At 45.4% G+C, this 21,586-nt stretch overlaps 1 protein-coding gene across 1 annotated transcript; it reads right to left on the reverse strand.

The window, feature by feature from the left end:
• Positions 1–6,779: 6,779 nt before the first annotated feature.
• Positions 6,780–21,227, reverse strand: DNTTIP2 (deoxynucleotidyltransferase terminal interacting protein 2). Its single transcript, XM_038745831.1, has 6 exons — positions 19,555–21,227; positions 14,922–15,060; positions 11,730–11,825; positions 9,337–9,501; positions 8,559–8,668; positions 6,780–7,224 (listed from the first exon to the last, which is right to left on the reverse strand). The coding sequence occupies exons 1-6, from the start codon at positions 21,216–21,218 to the stop codon at positions 7,131–7,133; spliced, it is 2,268 nt and encodes a 755-aa protein (XP_038601759.1). The 5' UTR covers positions 21,219–21,227; the 3' UTR covers positions 6,780–7,130.
• Between the last annotated feature and the right edge of the window lie 359 nt (positions 21,228–21,586).

Consider the following 21,586-nt stretch of genomic DNA (forward strand, 5'->3'; position numbering starts at 1 on the left):
TGTACTCAAAAATTATCTGGGAACTCCTTTTGCCAATATTCGTTGGCACCTAGTGTCGAGCAGAAAGCCTCATGAATATAATTTCCCATTAGGCCTTAAATATCCTTGCTCCTGCAACCTCTCCAACAGGGATGAGATGATCCATAAATCCTAGTGGACAGAGCAGGAGCCTGGGAATCAGAAGGACCTGGGTTCTAATCCCAACTCGGCCACGTATCTGCTGGGTGACCTCAGACAAGTCACTTACCTTCTCTGTGCCTGTTATCTCATCCGTAAAATGGGGATTAAAACTGTGAGCCCCACGTGGGATAGGGACTGTTGTGTCCAATCACAACTTGCTTGTATCCAACCGAGTGCTTAATACAGTTCCCGGCACGTAGTAAGCACTTAATAAATAGCACAATTATTATTATTGGTAATAATAACAGCAGCCTCCAAAAACCCCTCTGAGAACTAAACACTCCAACGTCCTCAGAGAGATTTTTGCAGAGCATTAGAGGGAAAGATAAAAAACTAGAGAAATCTCCACTGCTCAGATATACATTCTTCAACCAGAAGACTGCCTCGAAGTAGTAAGAGTTGTTTTTTGGTTTGAAGATGACACTGTAGGAGACACTTATTGCTCAAGCACTTACACACTCACGCGACTGTGACATACATTATGATGATGATATTTAATAATGATGGTATTTGTTATGCGCTTACTATGTGCAAAGCACTGTTCTAAGCGCCGGGGGGGGGGATACAAGGTGACTGTGACATACATTATGATGATGGTATTTAATAATGATGGTATTTGTTAAGCACTTACTATGTGCAAAGCACTGTTCTAATCATGGGGGGGATACAAGGCGACTGTGACATACATTATGATTATGGTATTTAATGATGGTATTTGTTAAGCACTTACTATGTGCAAAGCACTGTTCTAAGCACGGGGGGATACAAGGTGACTGTGACATACATTATGATGATGGTATGTAATAATGATGGTATTTGTTAAGCGCTTACTATGTGCAAAGCACTGTTCTAAGCACCGGGTGGGATACAAGGTGACTGTGACATACATTATGATGATGGTATTTAATAATGATGGTATTTGTTAAGCACTTACTATATGCAAAGCACTGTTCTAAGCACCGGGGGGGGGGGGGGGGGTACAAGGTGACTGTGACATACATTATGATGATGGTATTTAATAATGATGGTATTTGTTAAGTGCTTACCATATGCAAAGCACTGTTCTAAGCACCGGGGGGGATACAAGGTGACTGTGACATACATTATGATGATGGTATTTAATAATGATGGTATTTGTTAAGCGCTTACTATGCACAAAGCACTGTTCTAAGCATGGGGGGGATACAAGGCGACTGTGACACACATTATGATGATGGTATTTAATAATGATGGTATTTGTTAAGCGCTTACTATGTGCAAAGCACTGTTCTAAGCGCCGGGGGGGGATACAAGGTGACTGTGACATACATTATGATGATGGTATTTAATAATGATGGCATTTGTTAAGCGCTTACTATGTGCAAAGCACTGTTCTAAGCACCGGGGGGGGGGATACAAGGCGACTGTGACATACATTATGATGATGGTATTTAATAATGATGGTATTTGTTAAGTGCTTACTAAGTGCAAAGCACTGTTCTAAGCGCTGGGGGGGATATAAGGTGACTGTGACATATATTATGATGATGGTATTTAATAATGATGGTATTTGTTAAGCGCTTACTATGTGCAAAGCACTGTTTTAAGCGCCGGGGGGATACAAGGTGATCAGATTCTAGACTGTGAGCCCGCTGTTGGGTAGGGACCGTCTCTATATGTTGCCAACCTGTACTTCCCAAGCGCTTAGTACAGTGCTCTGCACACAGTAAGTGCTCAATAAATACAATTGAATGAATGAATGAATGAATCAGATTGTCCCACGTGGGGTTTACAGTTTTAATCTCCATTTTACAGATGAGGTAACTGAGGCACAGAGAAGTGAAGTGACTTGCCCAAAGTCACACAGCCAACAAGTGGCGGAGCCGGGATTCGAACCCATGACCTCTGACTCCCGAGCCCAGGCTCTTTCCACTGAGCCATGCTGAACTGCTTAGTATGTGCCAAGCTCTGTGCTAAGCCTTGGGATAGATACCACCTAATCAGGTTGGACACTGTCCCTGTCCCTCACAAAGTCGCACACAGGGCTCACATTCTAAGTAGGAGGGGAAAATGGGTATGGAACCCCCGCTTTACAGATGATGAAACTGAGGAACATAGAAATTAAGCGACTTCTCGACTGTGAGCCCACTGTTGGGTAGGGACTGTCTCTGTATGTTGCCAACTTGTACTTCCCAAGCGCTTAGTACAGTGCTCTGCACACAGTAAGCGCTCAATAAATACGATTGATTGATTGACTTGCCAAGGTCACCCAGCAGGTACGTGGTGAAGCTGGGATTAGAACCCAGGTCCTCTGATTCCCAGGCCCGTGCTCTTTTCCCTAGGCCGCACAGCTTCCGTTACATCTTTAACTGTCAAAAACGGAAATCCAAAATTGATTTCACTATCTCAGCCAGCTCATTCAGTTACTGAAATCTTATCTCCTCCAGGAAGCCTTCTCTAACCACTCATCTCCCTACTAGGGAAGCAGTGCCTCAGTTGCCTCATCTGTAAAATGGGGATTAGGACTGTGAGCCCCCCAAGGGACAACCTGATCACCTTGTAACCTCCCCAGTGCTTAGAACAGCGCTTTGCACATAGTAAGCGCTTAATAAATGCCATCATCATCATCAGTGTGGCACATGGGAAAGAGCACAGGCTTTGGAGTCAGAGGTCATGGGTTCAAATCCCGGCTCCGCCAATTGTCAGCTGTGTGACTTTGGGCAAGTCACTTCACTTCTCCAGGCCTCAGTTACCTCATCTGTAAAATGGGGATTAAGACTGTGAGGCCCAAGTGGGACAACCTGATCACCTTGTATCCTCCCCAGCGCTTAGAACAGTGCATTGCACATAGTAAGCGCTTAACAAATGCCATCATTATTATTATTATTATTACTTGAGAAGCAGCGTGGCTCAGTGGAAAGAGCACGGGCTTTGGAGTCAGAGGTCAGGGGTTCAAATCCCAGCTCCGCCAATTGTCAACTGTGTGACTTTGGGCAAGTCACTTCACTTCTCTGGGCCTCAGTTACCTCATCTGGAAAATGGGGATTAAGAGTGTGAGCCCTATGTGGGACAACCTGATCATCTTGTAACCTCCCCAGTGCTTAGAACAGTGCTTTGCACATAGTAAGCACTTAATAAATGCCATTATTATTATTATTATTGTTATTGGGTCCATATCCCCTAAGGACTTTGAGTTCACTCACCCCACAGCGCTTAGGTACACGTATTTATATACTCTGTAGCTTCCCCGATCTTCCCACCACAAGCCTGTCCTCCCTCTGACTTTTCCATCACCGCAGTTAGGTACACGTATTTATATACTCTGTAGCTTCCCCGATCTTCCCACCACAAGCCTGTCCTCCCCCTGACTTTTCCATCACCGCAGTTAGGCACACGTATTTATATACTCTGTTGCTTCCCTGATCTTCCCACCAAAAGCCTGTCCTCCCCGTGACTTTTCCATCACCGTAGTTGCCTCCATCCTTCCTCACAGGCCTATAAGCTTGGCATTATCCTTGATTCCTCTCTCATTCAACCCACATATTCGATCCTGACAGTTCTACCTTCACCATATCGTTAAGATCCGCCCTTTCCCCTCCATCCCAACTGCGACCGTATTAATCCAACCACTTTTCCTATCCCCACCTTGATTACTGTATCAGCCTTCTTGCTGACCTCCCATCTCTCCCCACTCCAGTCCGTATTTCACTCTTGATGCCCAGACCATTTTTCTACAGACGTGTTCAGACCACGTTTCTCCACTCCTTAAGAAACTCCGGTGGTTGCCCATCCACCTCCAACTCTTCACTGTCGGCTCTAAAGCAATCAATCAGTCAATCGTATTTATTGAGCGCTTACTGTGTGTAGAGCACTGTACTAAGCGCTTGGGAAGTACATGTTGGCAACATATAGAGACAGTCCCTACCCAACAGTGGGCTCACAGTCTAAAAGGACTAAAAGTCTAAAGCAGTCAATCAACTTGCCCTCTCCTACCTCACCTCGCTATTCTTACAACATCCAAGCCTGTACACTTGGCTCCCCTAATGCTAACCTTCTCACCGTACTTCGATCTCATCTATGTATGTTTGTACGTATTTATTACTCTATTTTATTTGTACATATTTATTCTAATTATTTTATTTTGTTAATATGTTTTGTTCTCTGTCTCCCCCCCTTCTAGACTGTGAGCCCACTGTTGGGTAGGGACCGTCTCTATATGTTGCCAACTTGTACTTCCCAAGTGCTTAGTACAGTGTGCTGCACACAGTAAGCGCTCAATAAATACGACTGACAATGAATGAATGAATCTATCTCGCTGGCCTGGAACGCCCTCCTTCCTCAAATCCAACAGACGATTACTCTCCCCCATTTCAAACCATTATTGAAGGCACAACTCTTTCAAGAGGCTTTTCTTAAGCCCTCCTTTCCTCTTCTCCCACTCCATTCTGCGTCACCCTGACTGGCTCCTTTTATTCATCCCCCCTCTCTGCCCCACAGCACTTATGAACATCTTTGTAATTTCTTTGTATTAATGTCTGTCTCCCCCTCTAGACTGTGAGCTCGTTGTGGGCAGGGAATGTGTCCGCTTATTATTTGTATTGTATTCTCCCAAGCACTTAGTACAGTGCTCTGCACACAGTAAGTGTTCAATAAATTCAATTGACTGATTAATTCCAATGGTATTTATTGCGTACTGTTTGCAAGCAGTCGAGTAAGTACTTGAGAAACGACAATATAACAGTTGGTTAGACACGTTCCCTGCCCATAAGCTTATAGTTTAGAAGGGGTAACAGAAAACAGATATTAATATAAATTACAGATATTTAGATATTCAATTCAATTCAATCGTATTTATTGAGCACTTGCTGTGTGCAGAGCCTGTACTAAGTGCTTGGGAAGTACAAGTTGGCAATATATTCATTCATTCATATTTATTGAGCGCTTACTGTGTGCACAGCACTGTACTAAGCGCTTGGGAAGTACAAGTTGGCAACATATGTGCCATGGGGCCGAGGGAACAGGGAGTGAAGAGGGCAAACAACTGCAAGAGTGAAGCAGAAGGGAGTGGGAGAAGAGGAAATGAGGGTTTAGTCAGGGAAGGCCTCTTCGAGGAGATGTGATTTGAACCAAGCGCTTAGTCCAGTGCTCTGCTCACAGTCAGCGCTCAATAAATACGACTGAATGAATAAGGTTTTGAAGATGGGGAGAGTGATTGTCTACCAGGCATTAAGAGGGAGGGCATTCCGGGCTAGAAGCAGGATGTGGGCAAGAGTTCAGCAGCGAGATAGTGGATCAAGGAACAGGTTGACCTTAGAGGAGTGAAGTGCGTGGTAGAAAATCAGGTGGGTAAGGTAGGAGGGGGGAAAGGGAATTGAATGCTTTGAAGTGGGTGGTAAGGAGTTTCTGTTCGGGGAAGCAGCGTGGCACAGTGGAAAGAGCCTGGGCTTTGGAGTCAGAGGTCAGGGGTTCAAATCCTGGCTCTGCTACTTGTCAGCTGTGTGACTTTGGGCAAGTCACTTCGCTTCTCTGTGCCTCACTCACCTCATCTGTAAAATGGGGATTAAGACTGTGAGCCCCCATGGGACAACCTGATCACTCTGTAACCTCCCCAGCGCTTTATTTTTATAGTAAGTGCTTAATGCCATTATTATTATTAAAAACAAAAAAACCAACCAAACCAACAACAACAAAAAACAAAAAGCTCCCAACAGAAAACCAAAAAACCCCCACAAAAAAACAAACTAACCGGCAGGGTGAGAACTAAGGGGCATCCATGTCTGGTTTTGGAGGGGGCCCAGCCAAACCGAGTCCTTGGGCTCAGAACACGCGGATTGTCCTGAACCTATGCGGAGCGCTAATAGTGACAAAAGCTATACATTCAAGGAGACTATGAACTGGAACCTTTGGGCATTTGGTACACTCATCCCGCCCTCAGTCCCAACAGCACTTACTTACCTATCTATAAATTATACAGTACAAGTTATTTATTTACATTAATATCTGTCTCGTGGACTGGAGTGGGGAGAGACTGTAAGCTCACTGTGGTCAGGGAACTCTGTTGCACTCTCCCGAGTGCTTAATAACAGTGCGGTACACACACATAAAGTGCTCAATAAAAATCACCGATCAATTACTACGGGAGAAGCTTAGAGAGTGTTAGCACGGCACCAATACTACCTTTTCCCATTGAAAATAAGCTAGATTCCTAAAGCAGGAGTTTACATTTCTATGACAGTATCGATTTTTACTTTATCACCTAAGCTACTGGGGATGAAAACAAGCCTTCTTGTCCTCTAGAGAAAGAGTATCTCAAATTCATTACATCAGTTGTATGCTTTACTACAGACTGCTAAAACAAATCATGATTCTGACGATTTTGACACCTGTCTACATGTTTTGTTTTGTCGTCTGTCTGTTGTCTCCCCCTTCTAGACTGTGATCCCGTTGTTGGGTAGGGATCGTCTCTATATGTTGCCGACTTGTACTTCCCAAGCGCTTAGTACAGAGCTCTGCACAGAGTAAGCTCAATAAATACGACAGTGAATGAATGAAATCAGTAATTCTTTAGGACTACCAAGCCCCTTCATGATGTACTATGAAAAAGGAGTCCTTGACATAGGTTTAAATTTTGTAGCAATTGATTATTTTTTATAGAGTCTAGGCTAGTTATAATTTATATAGAAAAGTCCCCCATATCCTTTTTTGCGTAACATGTTAATATCATTTTTCTTGCCCGGACCCCCCCAATCTTCTTCCCCCTTCTTTCACGTGATCTCGTCCACCCGACAGGGCCAAAGTAGCCTAGAGAGAAAAATCTCATTCTCTCTCAAATCACCTTTCTTTGAAGGCAAACACGAGGCAAAAATGGGGCCAGCCCTATTCCAAATTAATATGCTATTTTTAGTCTTCATTCGACTTGAATGAACAGTTCCGAAAAGATGAAGCGAAGGGTTGGGTATCTTGTGCCAGTCTTAATTGCGAAATTTCCTTTTCTTCTTATTCTTCTTGCCCGCTGCATCAGCCGCCCTTTCGATCATGATCTCTTGGTACTTCTTTTTGTTGTAACTGACAGAAACAATAGAACGGTACGTGAGAAATAGGACAAAACTTGAGGTATTCAAATAAAGCAGGTAGGAAGACAATAAAACAATCGCTCTCTCCTATGCCTCTCGAACTTCTGTCACTTAGAATCAGAAAAATCTCAGGCGCTTAAGAAGACACCACCAGTGAAACATTACAGAGAAAAAAGGACTCTCGGGTGACAATCACGGATGTAGTATACTTGTTGTCCGAATAATTCCTTTCAACACAACAGAGTCATTCATTCAATTGTATTTATTGAGCGCTTACTGTATGCGGGGCACTGTACTAAGCACTTGGGAGAGTACAGCACAACAATAATGGGCGCATTCCCTGGCCACGCTAGGAGAATTGTTACGATAAAAATTTCCGCTTTAGGAACGGCAATGTGGCCAAGTGGGAAGAACGCCCGGGCCTGGGAGTTGGGAGACAAGGATTTAAGTCCCAACCTCGGGATGCGGCCTGGTGGGCAAAGCACTTAACCTGTGCCTCACTGGCTTTCTGTGAAATGACACTAATGCCTGCCTCTCCCTTAACTATTAGGGATGCCGTGAGGAGCAACTGAGCTCATTTAGTGTAAAAGCCCTCTGGAAAAATAAAAAGCACCATTCAAATGCATGCCATCTTTTCCTTGGATTTCGAATTCCAAAAGACAGGCTTGCTAATTCTAGTAATGGTTCATTTCTGTATCGCTGCTGGAAGGTTCGGCCAAAGCTCACCTACAAACAGCTCTTCACAACTGAATATTTTGTTGTTAATAACAGCGAATATCATTAAATAGGGTTAGTTGTGCACAGATTAATAGTTATAGGAGATAGCAACTCCTTTCTTCGAAAATGCTCACAGCCAATCAACTGCCTCAGTGGTCCTGTCAACATCCCAGGGAGATGGAGATTTTGCACAGCACAAGACAGCAGAGTACTCGGCCACTGTCCTAGCAAGTCAGAGTCACAGCCAGAAGAGAATCCAAGCTGCTGCATTATAATGAAGTTCACTGGATCTTAAACACAACATTTGAACAAGTGCCTATTTTCTATACGCTATATCCCTCTTTATCTACTTTCTCCATCAGAGCTTTTTTACCTCCAGCATCCACTGAACTGTCACTGCATTTCCTACATTCAAGTACGCTGTCTTCCCTGCTCACGGATTAGCCCAGACAAAAAATTATCACTGGGGAAACTTTCTAGGACTTCTGATCACCTGAACGCTTAAAACAATCTCACTCCCCAACCCCGTCGTGTAAAAAAGACCGGCTTGTACCAACTCCACAGATGCACCTCTTTTCTAGTGAGGATACAATAAGCATTTTCCTTTACCTTCTGAACTCAGAATCAGCCAGCAATTCTTCCACAATTGTTCTCTTCCTTTGCTTCTTCGGAATCCGTGCGTGATAGAAGTCAACTGGATTATCGACCACAGTACCAACCTGCAGAAAAAAATATTGCGTTGAAGCGACTCGTCCTTTAGCTCTATGATCTCCGGAATTTTCACAGGGAATCGGAAAAGTGAGGGTGAAACTTCTTAATGCAAATGTGGTGAAAAAAAACAAGTTAGACAGGGAGTCTTTTTTCCTGGGTTTCTGTCTCAAACGATGCCGCTTCTCTACACAATCTGGTCACTGAGGCTTTCGTTCACCATTGGAGGGCAAAACCTTCATACAATTCAAATCAATCACTCAATCAATAGCATTTAATCGAGTGTGGACCACTGTATTTGGGAGAGTACAAAACAACTGTGCTGGTAGAAACAATCCCTATGACGAGCTGACCAGAAATCGGCCTTTCTTTGGAGAAAGGAAACGGGAGATGTGCCAAGATACACAGATAATTTGGCACAGAATTCTTCAATATATTCAAATAGTGACAGCCTTCGATTTTTAAAATGTTTCTCAAAAATTCACATTTGAAAACATGGGAGAAACGTACAGTCCTTAGACTTGAAAATTCAATCAGGGCCAAAACAAGGAGATTTGTCCTTGAGACCGAATAGTAATACCGATGGTATTTGTTAAGTGCTTACTATGTGCCAAGCACCGTTCTACGCACCGTGGTCCCGAAGGCGACACCTCTGTAATGAGAAGCGGCCCATTTTTACCTGGAAGTACTTGGGGAAGCCATCTCTATCGTTCTTCTTGTAAAAGCGTTTAGGGTCCATGCTCCCTCTCAGCTTCAGGGCTTGCAGATCGTTTTTCAATTCGGTTGTCAGCTCGGGGGCTTTCATTCCAAACCAGCCGTCTCCTGTTGTTTTTTCTCGTTCTTGCTGAAGGACAGAATGAAGAAGGAACGCGATTACAGCTCTAATGAGTTGATAATATACAGCACATACAAGATCATTTTGTGAATTGGCCCCGAGAAATAAAGGAAGGGAAGTTAAAGGGAGCCTCTTGGCTCTTCACCCTAGAAATGTACACTACACGGTGCAAAACGGATGCTTACCCTGAATTTGTCATGTGACAAGTGAGGGCATTTTGAACGATGGACCGTTACCAAAGCAACAGCCTTTGGACAATGATAGAAAAGGCTGCTATTTGTATAAATACTGTTGTATAAATTACTCGAACATGGAAAAACCTACAAATCACCCCCAAATAACCATATGGAACAAAGTGTCTTGGAAACTAAATCACTCTAGCTCTGATCAATCAATCAGTGCTTTTTGAACATTTTCTGTGGGCAGAGCACTGTACTAAACGCTTTGGAGAGTACAAAATGATAAAGTTGGTACACATGATCCTTGCCTACAAGGAGCTTACGGCGTAGAGGGGGAGATGGACATTACAATAAATTAGACCAATGTACGTCGGGGCTGTGCGGTTGAGTGGGGAGTGAGTATCAAGTGCTTAAAGGTAACAGATCCAAGTACATAAGTGGAAGGGGGAGAGAGTAGGCAAAATATGAGCTTAGTTGGGGAAGGCCTCTGATTTTAATAAGGATTTGAAGGTGGGGAGATTGGTAGCCACGCATATGTGAAAGGATAGGGAATTTGAAAATAGAGAAAAAACACGGGCAAGGGATCAATGGCGAGACAGATAAAATCAAGGTACGGTGGGCAGGGTTGCAGCAGGATATTAGGAAGGTAAGGCAGGAGGGGGAGAGCTGACTGAGTGCTTTAAAGTGGATGGTAAGGAGTTTGATGCAGAGGTGGAGGGTCCTCCCTCCTCATATCCATGGGAGGATTACTCTCCCCACCTTCCAAACCATATTAAAACACATCTCCTCCGGGAGGCCTTCCCCGATTTAAGCCCTCATTTCCCCTTCTCCCACTCCCTTATGCCTGGATTTGCACCCTACATTCACCCTTCCCTCAGCCCCATGGCACTTACATACATATCTGTAGTTTATTTATATTAATGTCTGTCTCCCGTGGGATGATTACTCTCCCCACCTTCCAAACCATATTAAAACACATCTCCTCCGGGAGGCCTTCCCCGATTAAGCCCTCATTTCCCCTTCTCCCACTCCGTTATGCCTGGATTTGCACCCCACATTCACCCATCCCTCAGCCCCATGGCACTTACGTACATATCTGTAATTTATCCATATTAATGTCTGTCTCCCCCTCTAGTCTGTAACCTCACTGTGGGCAGGGAATACGTCTACTAACTCTGTGATACTGCAGTCCCCGATGCTCTGCCCAAGGAGGGAGCTCAATAAATACGACTGATTGGAGCCACGGTTGGATAATGTTTCTAGGAGAAGTGGGGGGTGGTTCAGTGTCAAAGGCAGCTGAGAGACAGGGACGATTAGGATGGAGTAGAAGCCCCTGGATTTGGCAAAGAGGTCACCAGTGACCTTAAGAGGGTGGATTCTGGGGAGTGAAGGGGGCCGAAACCAGAGCAGAGGGGGTCGGGGAGTGAACTGCAGGAGAGGAAGCGGAGGCAGAGGGTGTTGACAACTCGCTCGGGGAGTTTGGAGAGGATTGGTAGGAGGTGGGGTTGCGGTGATGACTGGAGGGGGTCGTGGAGGGTTTCTTCTGGATATAGAACAGACGAGTATGTCTGAAAGCAGTGGGGAAGGAGTCACCCAGAAATGAACGGTTGAAGATGATGTTCAGGGAGGGAAGAAGGAAAGGAGCAAATGTTTTGATTAAGCACGAAGGGATGGGATCAGGGACACAGGGGGAGGGGGCAGATTTTGAAAGGACACAGATCTCCTCAAACTAAGCTGGGATACTGCTTTGATCAACTAATTTCTCTGTACAAAAGTGAGAAACACAAAAGCGATTCAAAAGCTGCCAGAATTTGAAAAATAGATCAATTATATGTACTTATTTTGCTTTGTACTGGGCAGTGGAATTTTCACCTTTTTCCAGTGACATTTTTTACATTTTGAATGTTGGCTAAAATTTGTCCATAATGAGACGCTATAACTTTTTAAAAACTAGAAGCCAGCACCTGCCCAAGGGGGAAAAAAAAAAGAACCCCAAACCCCTGTCAATCCAAAAGATTTTACCCACAACATTATGAATGCCAAGAGTTCTCAACTTACTCTGCGTTTTTTCTTCAGTTGATTCTTTGACTCCTTGTACGGTGGGATACAGTCTTTTTTTTCAAAATCAGGGCTCACAATACATTTCTGCAAGAGCTAGAAAGGAAGTGTGAATTTGTTTTTAAATGTCGCGATTTTACATTTCTGTTTGACAGATAGGAAGCATCCTAAAAGGGTAGGGAATGCCCAATATTCACTGCCGTATAATTCAACCCTATCGGTTGAAGTGAGTTTTCCATAAGAATTAGTCTCTAAGTAAATAGGGCAAACTTCACCAAGTTGTTTTTCAAGATGTTCACTACCATAAACATACTAAAATGCGATGAATCACCAAGGAATACCAATTCTGCTACCAAAAACTGTTATTTCAGCAAATCAGGAAGCAGTGTACTCTAGTAGAAAGAGCAAGGGTCTGGGATATGGAGGATTTGGGTTCTAATTCAGGGTCTGCCATCCCCTCCTGGGACCTTGGACAAGTCGTTTAACTCTGTGCCTGTTTCCTCACCAGCAAAATGGAGATTCAATTCATGTTCTTTCCCCTTAGACGCTGAGCTCCATGTGGGACGGGGACTATCTCTGACCTGATTAAATTGTATCTACCCCAGCGCTCAGTACAGTGTTTGGCATATAGTACCATCATCATCAATCGCATTTATTGAGCGCTTACTGTGTGCAGAGCACTGTACTAAGCACTTGGGAAGTACAAATTGGCAACATATAGAGACAGTCCCTACCCAACAGTGGGCTCACAGTCTAAAAGGGGGAGACAAAACCAAACATACTAACAAAATAAACAGAATAGATATGCACAAGCAAAATAAATAGAGTAATAAATATGTACAAGCTATATATATATTACAGGTGCTGTGGGGAAGGGAAGGAGGTAAGATGGGGGATGGAGAGGGGGACGAGGGGGAGAGTAATATATAGTAATATAGTATATAGTATATATATATAGTATATATATATGTACATATACATATATATGCATACATATAGAATATATATACACATAGAATATATATACACATAGAATATATATACACATAGAATATATATACACATAGAATATATATACACATAGAATATATATATATATATATATAGTATATAATCACCTTACCAATGCTGCCGTTATTATTTACATTATTAGTTAAAAATAAATTTCCTAAAATGGAATAAGGACGTCACTGTGGGCAAGGAACTATTTACGGTTACACTGTACTCTCCCAAGTGCTTAGTACAGTGCTCTGCACACAGTAAGCGCTCAATAAATACGACAATGCATGAAAGAAAGAGACTCTGGAGAGTTTCCAGTCCTCTACCAGTGGGAGAGTCAAGCAGAGACCTACCCATTCCGTTCCTAGCTTGGCCAGTGGCTAGCGAGCGGCAAGCAATCTGCTACAAGTCAAAACTCCCCTGTGCTGGGCAGAGACGTCATGGGGAGAGAATCGGGGGCGGAGAGTCAAGTTTACCAAGTGGAAGGAGGCGATGGTAAATCATTTCTGGATTTTTATCAAGAAAACTCCATGGATCCACTACCAGGACGACTGCAGATGGAGGTGGGGCGTTCTGGGAGAGATGTGTCCATGGCATCGCTATGGGTCGGACACGACTCGACGGCATAAGACGGTACAAGACCACGGGAAGCTGGCAGGCTAAATATATCGCTACGTGGAGTTTGGACACATTCATGGATGAGTGGTCCAAGTGGGTTACACGGGACAGTCCTGATTAGAGATTCCACGGCCCGCCTTGATGGGAGCAGCGTGGCCCCGGGAGTCCGAAGGACCTAGGTTCCGATCCTGACATTGCCACGAGCCTGTGTGACCGTGGGCATGTCAATTTACTTCTCTGGGCCTCGGTTAGCTCACCTGTAAAGCAGGGATTAAGACTGCGAGCCCAACGGGGGACAGGGTCCAATTCCTTTGTGTCTACCCCAGCACTTAGTTCAGAGCCTGGCACATCGTAAGCACTTAAACAACCAATTATTATTATTATCATCATTCTAAAATTTAGGGAGGCATCTTTCTGTGGTTCCTCCAGCCTCTCCCACTCAGAGGTAAACATCTCTTGCAACATTGTGTTGCCCACTTGGACTTCCCAAGCGCTTCGTACAGTGCTCTGCACACAGTAAGCGCTCAATAAATACGATTGATTGATTGATTGATCTCCACCTGCGGCTCTGGGAAGGCGCTATCGGCATTACCCTTCCGGGCAACTGGCTTAGGGGGTTAAATGCGGAAGATTCCTCACCCAAAGCCCTGGGAACTTTGGAGACTGGAGGCCGCCGGCGGGAGGAGAGGCACGGAGCCGTGGCCGGCTAGTAGAGGGGAAGGTCTATCACCTTCAAGGAGTCTCCCGGCTTTCTTGCAGACTTCGCTTGCGGCCCGAAAACTGACCCCAATCCTTGTCCACGGTCCAGAAGTGATGGATAATAACCACCTCTTACGTGCTGTGCACTGGGGTAGATACAAGATCACACAGAATCTCTCACCCCCCTTCCAGGGCTCACCATCTAGCTGTATATATGTATAAGCGTTCAATCAATACGATTGAATGAATGAACTCTATTTATTTTACTTGTACGTATTTATTCTATTTATTTTATTTTGTTAACATGTTTTGTTTTGTTGTCTGTCTCCCCGTTCTAGACTGTGAGCCCGCTGTTGGGTGGGGACCGTCTCTATCTGTTGCCAACTTGTACTTCCCAAGCGCTTAGTACAGTGCTCTGCACATAGTAAGCGCTCAATAAATACGATTGAATGACCGAATAATGTTTGTACGTATTTATTACTCTATTTTACTTGTACATATTTATTCTACTTATTTTATTTCGTTAATATATTTTGTTCTCTGTCTCCCCCTTCTAGACTGTGAGCCCACTGTTGGGTAGGGACCGTTTCTATATGTTGCCAACTTGTACTTCCCAAGCGCTTAGTACAGTGCTCTGCACACAGTAAGCGCACAATACAACTGAATGAATGAATGAATGATGCCCATTATACAGATGACGCAACTGAGGGCCAGAAAGGTTAAGTGGCTTGCCCAAAGTCACCCAACGGGTCACAGCCAGTGCTGGGATTCAAACCCGGGGCTCCCGACTCTCTGTCTCCTAAGCCACACTGACTCTGGGCTTTTGGGGTGTTATTTCTGGTCAGAAATCCAAAAGCAGGGCAATGCCCAACTTACCTCTTTCTTCTTTTTCTCCTTAATCTGTGTAAGAGTGTTTTTGCTGGTCACGGCTTTGTCTGCATCAAGATTGATATACAAGCCGCCGAGTTGTTTGATACTTAGACCGGGGTCTATAGAACTGCTAGACAGCTTCAACCTGAAATTTAAAAAAAAAAAAATTTATTTGAAATTAAGTCTATACTGTATTCTGAAAGCACAGACACTTAAACTCTATTACCTGAGTGCTAAGAGTTGAAACAAATCCAAAGCAAACCCAGTATAAGCGAAAGACCATTATAATCTCCAGATATCAGTAATTGTGCACTAAGAGAGGTGTTATTCATACTCAGTTTGGAAGAATGATCTGTTCTATACCAAAAATCCCTTAGAACAGTGGTCTGCAGCAGCATGGCTCAGTGGAAAGAGCACGGGCTTTGGTTTCTAGACTGTGAGTCCGTTGTTGGGTAGGGACCGTCTTTATATGTTGCCAACTTGTACTTCCCAAGCGCTTAGTACAGTGCTCTGCACACAGTAAGCGCTCAATAAATACAATTGAATGAATGAATAGGTCGGAGGTCATGGGTTCAAATCCTGGCTCCGCCACTTGTCAGCTGTGTGACTTTGGGCCAGTCACCACCTCTCTGTGCCTCAGTTACCTCATCTGTAAAATGGGGATTAAGACTGTGAGCCCCCCGTGGGACAACCTGATCACCTTGTAACCTCCCCAGTGCTTAGAACAGTGCTTGGCACATAGTAAGCGCTTCATAAATGCCATCATTATTATTCCCCTCACCTATCCTGTTCCTCTTTCTCTGATGCCTCTCTCCACGTTCCCCCATCCCTCTTCTTTATCCTGTATTTCCCTCTTCGTCCCCTCTGTCCTTCTCCATCACATGCCCTCACTTCCTGCCTTCCCCGGTTAAGCCCTCTTTTTTCCTCGACCCCCAATTCCCTTCTGCATCACTTATGCACTTTGATCTGTATTCTTTTAGCACTTCATAGTCACTCCAGCCTCAGCCCCACAGCACTTATGAACACAACTTTATTTATTTATAGTAGCGTCTCTCTACACCTGTAGAGTAAGGTCCTTTTACGCAGTGAACGTGCCTACTGACTCAGTCGCATGACACTCTCCCAAGCGCTTAGTACAGTGCTCTGCACCCAGCAGGCACTCAATAAATACCACTGATTTGATTGATTTCTGCCAAGTAGGGGAAGGCCCGCATCCAGCCAGTCCAGAATGCAGGCAGAGCCTTCTCTCTGCCCACAGCCCTGTTAAATAAGGTTTAAGAGCACAGGGTCTTTCTTTTGTTGGGGGCTTCGCAAGGTGGGAGTAATCTGGAAGCGTAGTAAGCACTTAAAAATGGTGATTTTTTTTTTAAATGGCATTTATGAAGCTCCTACTAAGCACCAGACACTCTATTAGAGGCTAATCAGGTTGGACAGTCTCTGTCCCGCACACCGCTCACGGTCTCAATCCCCTTGGCTTAGAGGAAAGAGCCCGAGCTTGGGAGTCAGAGGCTGTGGGTTCTAATCCCGGCTCTGACACTTATCAGCTGTGTGACTTTGGGCAAGTGACTTAACTTCCCTGTGCCTCAGCTACCTCATCTGTCAAAGGGGGATGAAGACTGTGAGCCCCACGTGGGACGATCTGATTACCTTGCATCTCCCCCAGCGCTTAGGACAGTGCTGGGCACATAGTAAGCGCTTAACAAATACCATAATTATTATTATTGTTATTACAGATGAGGTTAATACACTTGCCCAAGGTCACGCAGCGGGTGGGCAGCAGAGCTGGGATTAGGACCCATGTACTTCGGATTCCCGGGCCCATGTTCTACCTACGAGACCACACTGCTTCTATGCTGACTACTAGTAAAGAAGTCACAAAAGAGGCAGAAATAAAATTGGGTGGCTTGAGTAAAGGTCCAGATTTTTCTTCCTTTCCCTTCTATTTTTGTGCTAACCATCTAATCCAGTGCCCACTGAGGACTGTGGACACTCCAAGCATCCTTCCCACTCAGTGACTAGGAACGTGAATGAATGTGAATTCTACCTTGTTGCAATCTAGACAGTGGCTAACGAAGATGATAGTTGAGTTTCTTACTCGATGCAATTAGCTCTGTCACCAAATGAATTTAATAACAATAATGTGGGCATTTGTTAAGCGCTTACTATGTGCCAAGCACTGTTCTAAGCGCTGGAACAGATAAAGGTAACTGGGTTGTCCCACGTGGGGCTCAGGTGAGATCACTGAGGCACAGAGAAGTTAAGTGGCTTGCCCAAGGTCACACAGCAGACAAATGGCAGAGGTGGGATTAGAACCCATGTCCTGACTCCCAAACCGGTGCTCTTTCCAATGAGCCACGCTGCTTCTCTAGTTAAAAGCATTCTCCATTCAGGCCTCACCCTATTTCAAGAGGTTTTCAAGGAGCTGCTACTATTTGGAACAGGATGAAATGAAATGGTTTAAACTGGGAAATAATTACTCGTTACTACTGACGGCATTTTTAAAAAATGGTAATTATTATTATTAATAATAATAATACTGGCATTTATTAAGCGCTTACTATGTGCAAAGCCCTTGTTAAGCACTTACTGTGTGCCAGGCACTGTATTAAGCAAGGGGGTAAAAACAGCGTCCCTGTCCCACATGGGGTTCACAGTCTTAACTCCCATTTTACAGATGAGGTAACTGAGGCCCAAAGATGTGATCGGTCCAAGGTCACGCAGCAATCAATCGATCGTATTTATTGAGCGCTTACTGTGTGCAGAGCACTGTACTAAGCGCTTGGGAAGTACAAGTTGGCAACATATAGAGACGGTCCCTACCCAACAGTGGGCTCACAGTCTAGAAGGGGGAGACAGAGAACAAAACCAAACATATTAACAAAATAAAATAAATAGAATAGATATGTACAAGTAAAATAGAGTAATAAATATGTACAAACATATATACATATACACAGGTGCTCTGGGGAAGGGAAGGAGGTAAGACGGGGGGATGGAGAGGGGGATAAGGGGGAGAGGAAGAAGCAGCAGAGAAGTGGCGGAGCCAGGATTAGAACCCAGGTCCTTCTGACTCCCAAGCCCGTGTTCTACCCACTAAGCCTCAAGTCTCGTGTTAAGAAAGCAGCTTAGAATTCAGGAGCAGAAGAATTTTCCCAAAATGCCGCCCTAACTTGTAAATGGGTGCAGACCCGGTGGAGACTCCAGTCCAGAACCATTCCCATCTGGAATAATCAGGTGACTAGCCCTGTAAAATCGCAGTTGCGCGCACGTCCCTCTTTAAAGTGATCCCGGAGTGCTTTCCCTGGAAAGCCGTGCGGGGACAGAGAAAAGGGAAGAAGTGAGGAGGGCACCCAAGCCGAGAAAAGGCTTACGGCGAGCACAGAGCCGAGGTCCCTGCACCTCACGCCCTCCTCCCTGGGTAGCCCCCTACATCCGAAGTATTGTCAGCAAGAAATCCCTGAATCCCTTGAGACCGCCTTGCCAGAGATTAGCCTTCAGAAGATGGCACACTCAATTTCTGAGCTGGGCATAAAAATACTGTATTGCCAGGGGATGGGGCCTTCATTCGTGCATTCAATCGTATTTATCGAGCGCTTAACGTGTGCAGAGCACTGTACTAAGCGCTTGGGAAGTACAAGTTGGTAACATATAGAGACGGTCCCTACCCAATAGCGGGCTCACAAGTTATCCTCCATAAGCCTTAACTCTGAATCCTAAAAATGCTAAAAAATGTTAATGGGATCGAACGTTTCTATCACTACGGATCAGGCTTGCTGTTACTAAATTATTCTCAGTGCTCTGCACACAGTAAGCGCTCAATAAATACGATTGATTGATTGATTATGCCTCAACCACTATATGCCAAGCACTGTACTAAGTTTGAGGGTAGATACAAGATAATCTCGTTAAACACTAGAGAATACTAGAGAAGCAGCATGGCTCAGTGGAAAAGAGCCCGGGCTTTGGAGTCAGAGGTCATGGGTTCAAATCCCGGCTCTGACAACTGTCAGCTGTGTGACTTTGGGCAAGTCACTTAACTTCTCTGGGCCTCAGTTACCTCATCTGTAAAACGGGGATTAAGACTGTGAGCCCCCCGAGGGACCTGATCACCTTGTAACCTCCCCTGCACTTAAAACAGTGCTTTGCACATAGTAAGCGCTTAATAAATGCCATTATTATTATTATTAAACACTGTCCCTATCCCACATGGGAACACTCAGTCTAAGGAGGGAGGAGGAGTTAATAAACCTCAGTTTGCAGATGAAGGAACTGAGGCACAGTGAAGTGACTTGCCCAGGGTCACACGGCAGACAAGTGACGTTTCTCTGTGCCTCAGTTTCCGTATCTGCAAATGGGAATCCAATTCCTGTCCCCCCCCCCCCCCCCCCACTTAGACGGGAAGCTCCGTATGAAACAGGGACTGTGTCCGACCTGATTACCTTCTACCTACCTTAGTGTTTAGCACAGTGCATGGTGCATGGGAAGCACTGAAAATCCGGTATTATTAAGAGTCACAACACAGAAAGCAGAGGCAGAAAAATCCCCCCAATTCCCTTGATAATTTACGTTTGGTTATTTTAAAGAAACTTTAAATACACAATGTACCGACATAGCCTCTTAAAATAATCACAGAACTTACAGGCTCATCTTTGTATCTTTAAATACACTTTCATCTTCATCTACAAAGTCATCTTCCGCTTCTTCATGATCTGATGGTTCCTCCTCCTCTTCCTCCTCCTCTTCTTCCACCACTTCCTCCTCCTCCTCCTCTTTCGCCTCCTCTTCCTCCTCCTCTTTCGCCTCCTCCTCTATTTCAACCTCACTTTCGCTCTCTTCATCTAGGTAGTATTTCTGATCGGCGTGCAACCCAGGAGTGGTATCGATGACAAAGAGAGCATCTGTGCGAGAAGTACTACCTTCCGAATCTTTGTCCAAGGACGGTGGCTGTTTGTGACTTTCAACAAAACACAACGTATCTCCTTCAGCCTCGCTGTCTTCACATTCCCGGTTGTCATCGCTGTCAAGGACTAACCGGAGAGAATCACGCTTATCCTGAGTTGGGCTAAACCCAGGCGAGCGTAGATTGGTATCACTCTCTAAACTTTCCATTTCCTGGTTTTGGTTACTAGGGGTTTGGTTAATGACACTCATTTTCCCACCTCCACAGGTAATGGGAGGGCTGCATGTCGTTATCTTTGGGCTGTCTGTCTTTTTAGGCTGCGTGTCCACTTCCACAAAGTCAAATTCATTAGTTGAAGAGTTCTTCATTACTCCATCGTCAGCCCTCTGGGGCTCTGAAACGGTTTGATTTTTGTCCGGGGTTGACTGCTTTGGGGGAGTGAACGACTTTCTTGGGCTACTCTGTTTAGATTGAGAGAGTTTCAACTGGAATTCTTTTTCTTTCTCCTTTAAGCCAGAATCTTCATCTGCCTGTTCTAAAACCCTAGGGGACGTCTCCACTGCTGCTTCCTTACACGGGGACGCGCTAGTTGAGTTTTCCCCTCTTGCCCTGGTTAAAAACTGTGCGATAGCTTCGCTCAGGATTTCATCGTTGGAGTTGCGCCGGGTTTCATTCTGAGGCCGCTCAGGTTTGCGGCTTGGAGAGGCGGGTTTTTCGGGTAAGGTCGAAGCGGCTTCTACCTCCGAATCCTCCAGTTTCAGAAGGTCGGGGAATCCGCAGGCGGCGGCTGGCTCGACAAGATCGGCGTTTCCAGCCCGCTCTCCGCCCGCGTGCTCCCCCTCTTTCCCGGTTTCTTTCTGAAGCTTCCTCCGGCTGCTCCTCAACAGTCTCTCCGTTCTCCAAGACGAGATGCCCGAGCACCACGATTCGGCGTCGGAAACTTCTTCCGCACGGGCCTCGCAGGCTGGATCTGGTAACCATTTAGCCCGGCTCGGCCTGGTCCTCCCCCGACCCCTAGAAGCGCAGGACTCGGCTTCGGACACTTCGTCTTCACGGGACTTGACGGACTCGCTCTGAGAGATCGTCTTGCGTCGACTCCGGGGTCGGGCTTCGGGCTGCTGGGTGATGACGATCAGCCGCCTCCTCGTTACCCTGACCGTGGTGGTCCCCTGAAACCCAGACGCGGAGGAACAGTTTGACTCTGCCTCCGACGCCTCTCCCTCCTGGGGCGTCTCGACGGCTCCCGGGCCCGCAGGTCTCCTCTGCCGGCCGGCCGTCTTCGTTTTCGGGGGATCCTTCGGAGAGACACCTGAGCCGGACGTTTCCTGTCTGCTCACTCGCGAGGCCGCGGGGCCGAGGGTTTGCTGTTTACTTTTGCTCCTGGTCACTCTGGGCGTATCCATTTCTACGGAGTTCTGAAAAAAGATCCAAAAAAAAGAGAATATATCAAAATGGTTGACGGGGAAAGCATGCCGGGCTGTAGGTGGCTTTAGGTCCCGGAAACCGAACTGGATTTCCCCTCCCCTTTCCAGTCCGAGGCCACCGTACCCCACCCCGGCCCTCGGAAGAGGATGGAACCAACCTGAGAATAATAATAATAATGATAGCGTTTATTACCGGAAGGGGATGGACCCAACCTGAGAATAATAATAATGCTGATAGCGTTTATTAAGCGCTTACTATGTGCAAAGCACTGTTCTAAGCGCTGGAGTACGTACAAGGTTATCAGGTTGTCCCACATGGGGCTCACAGTCTTAATCCCCATTTTACA

The sequence above is a fragment of the Tachyglossus aculeatus genome, chromosome 4, assembly GCF_015852505.1.
Source record: "Tachyglossus aculeatus isolate mTacAcu1 chromosome 4, mTacAcu1.pri, whole genome shotgun sequence".
NCBI classification, from domain to species: Eukaryota; Metazoa; Chordata; class Mammalia; order Monotremata; family Tachyglossidae; genus Tachyglossus; species Tachyglossus aculeatus.

Coding starts and splice junctions, on each gene's coding strand:
- DNTTIP2 (XM_038745831.1), bottom strand. CDS start 21,218: ATGGATACGCCCAGAGTGACCAGGAGCAAAAGTAAACAGCAAACCCTC. Junction 11,826..14,921: donor AGGAGAAAAAGAAGAAAGAG/GTAAGTTGGGCA, acceptor CTTCCTTTCTAG/CTCTTGCAGAAATGTATTGT. Junction 7,225..8,558: donor GCTGATTCTGAGTTCAGAAG/GTAAAGGAAAAT, acceptor TGTTTCTGTCAG/TTACAACAAAAAGAAGTACC.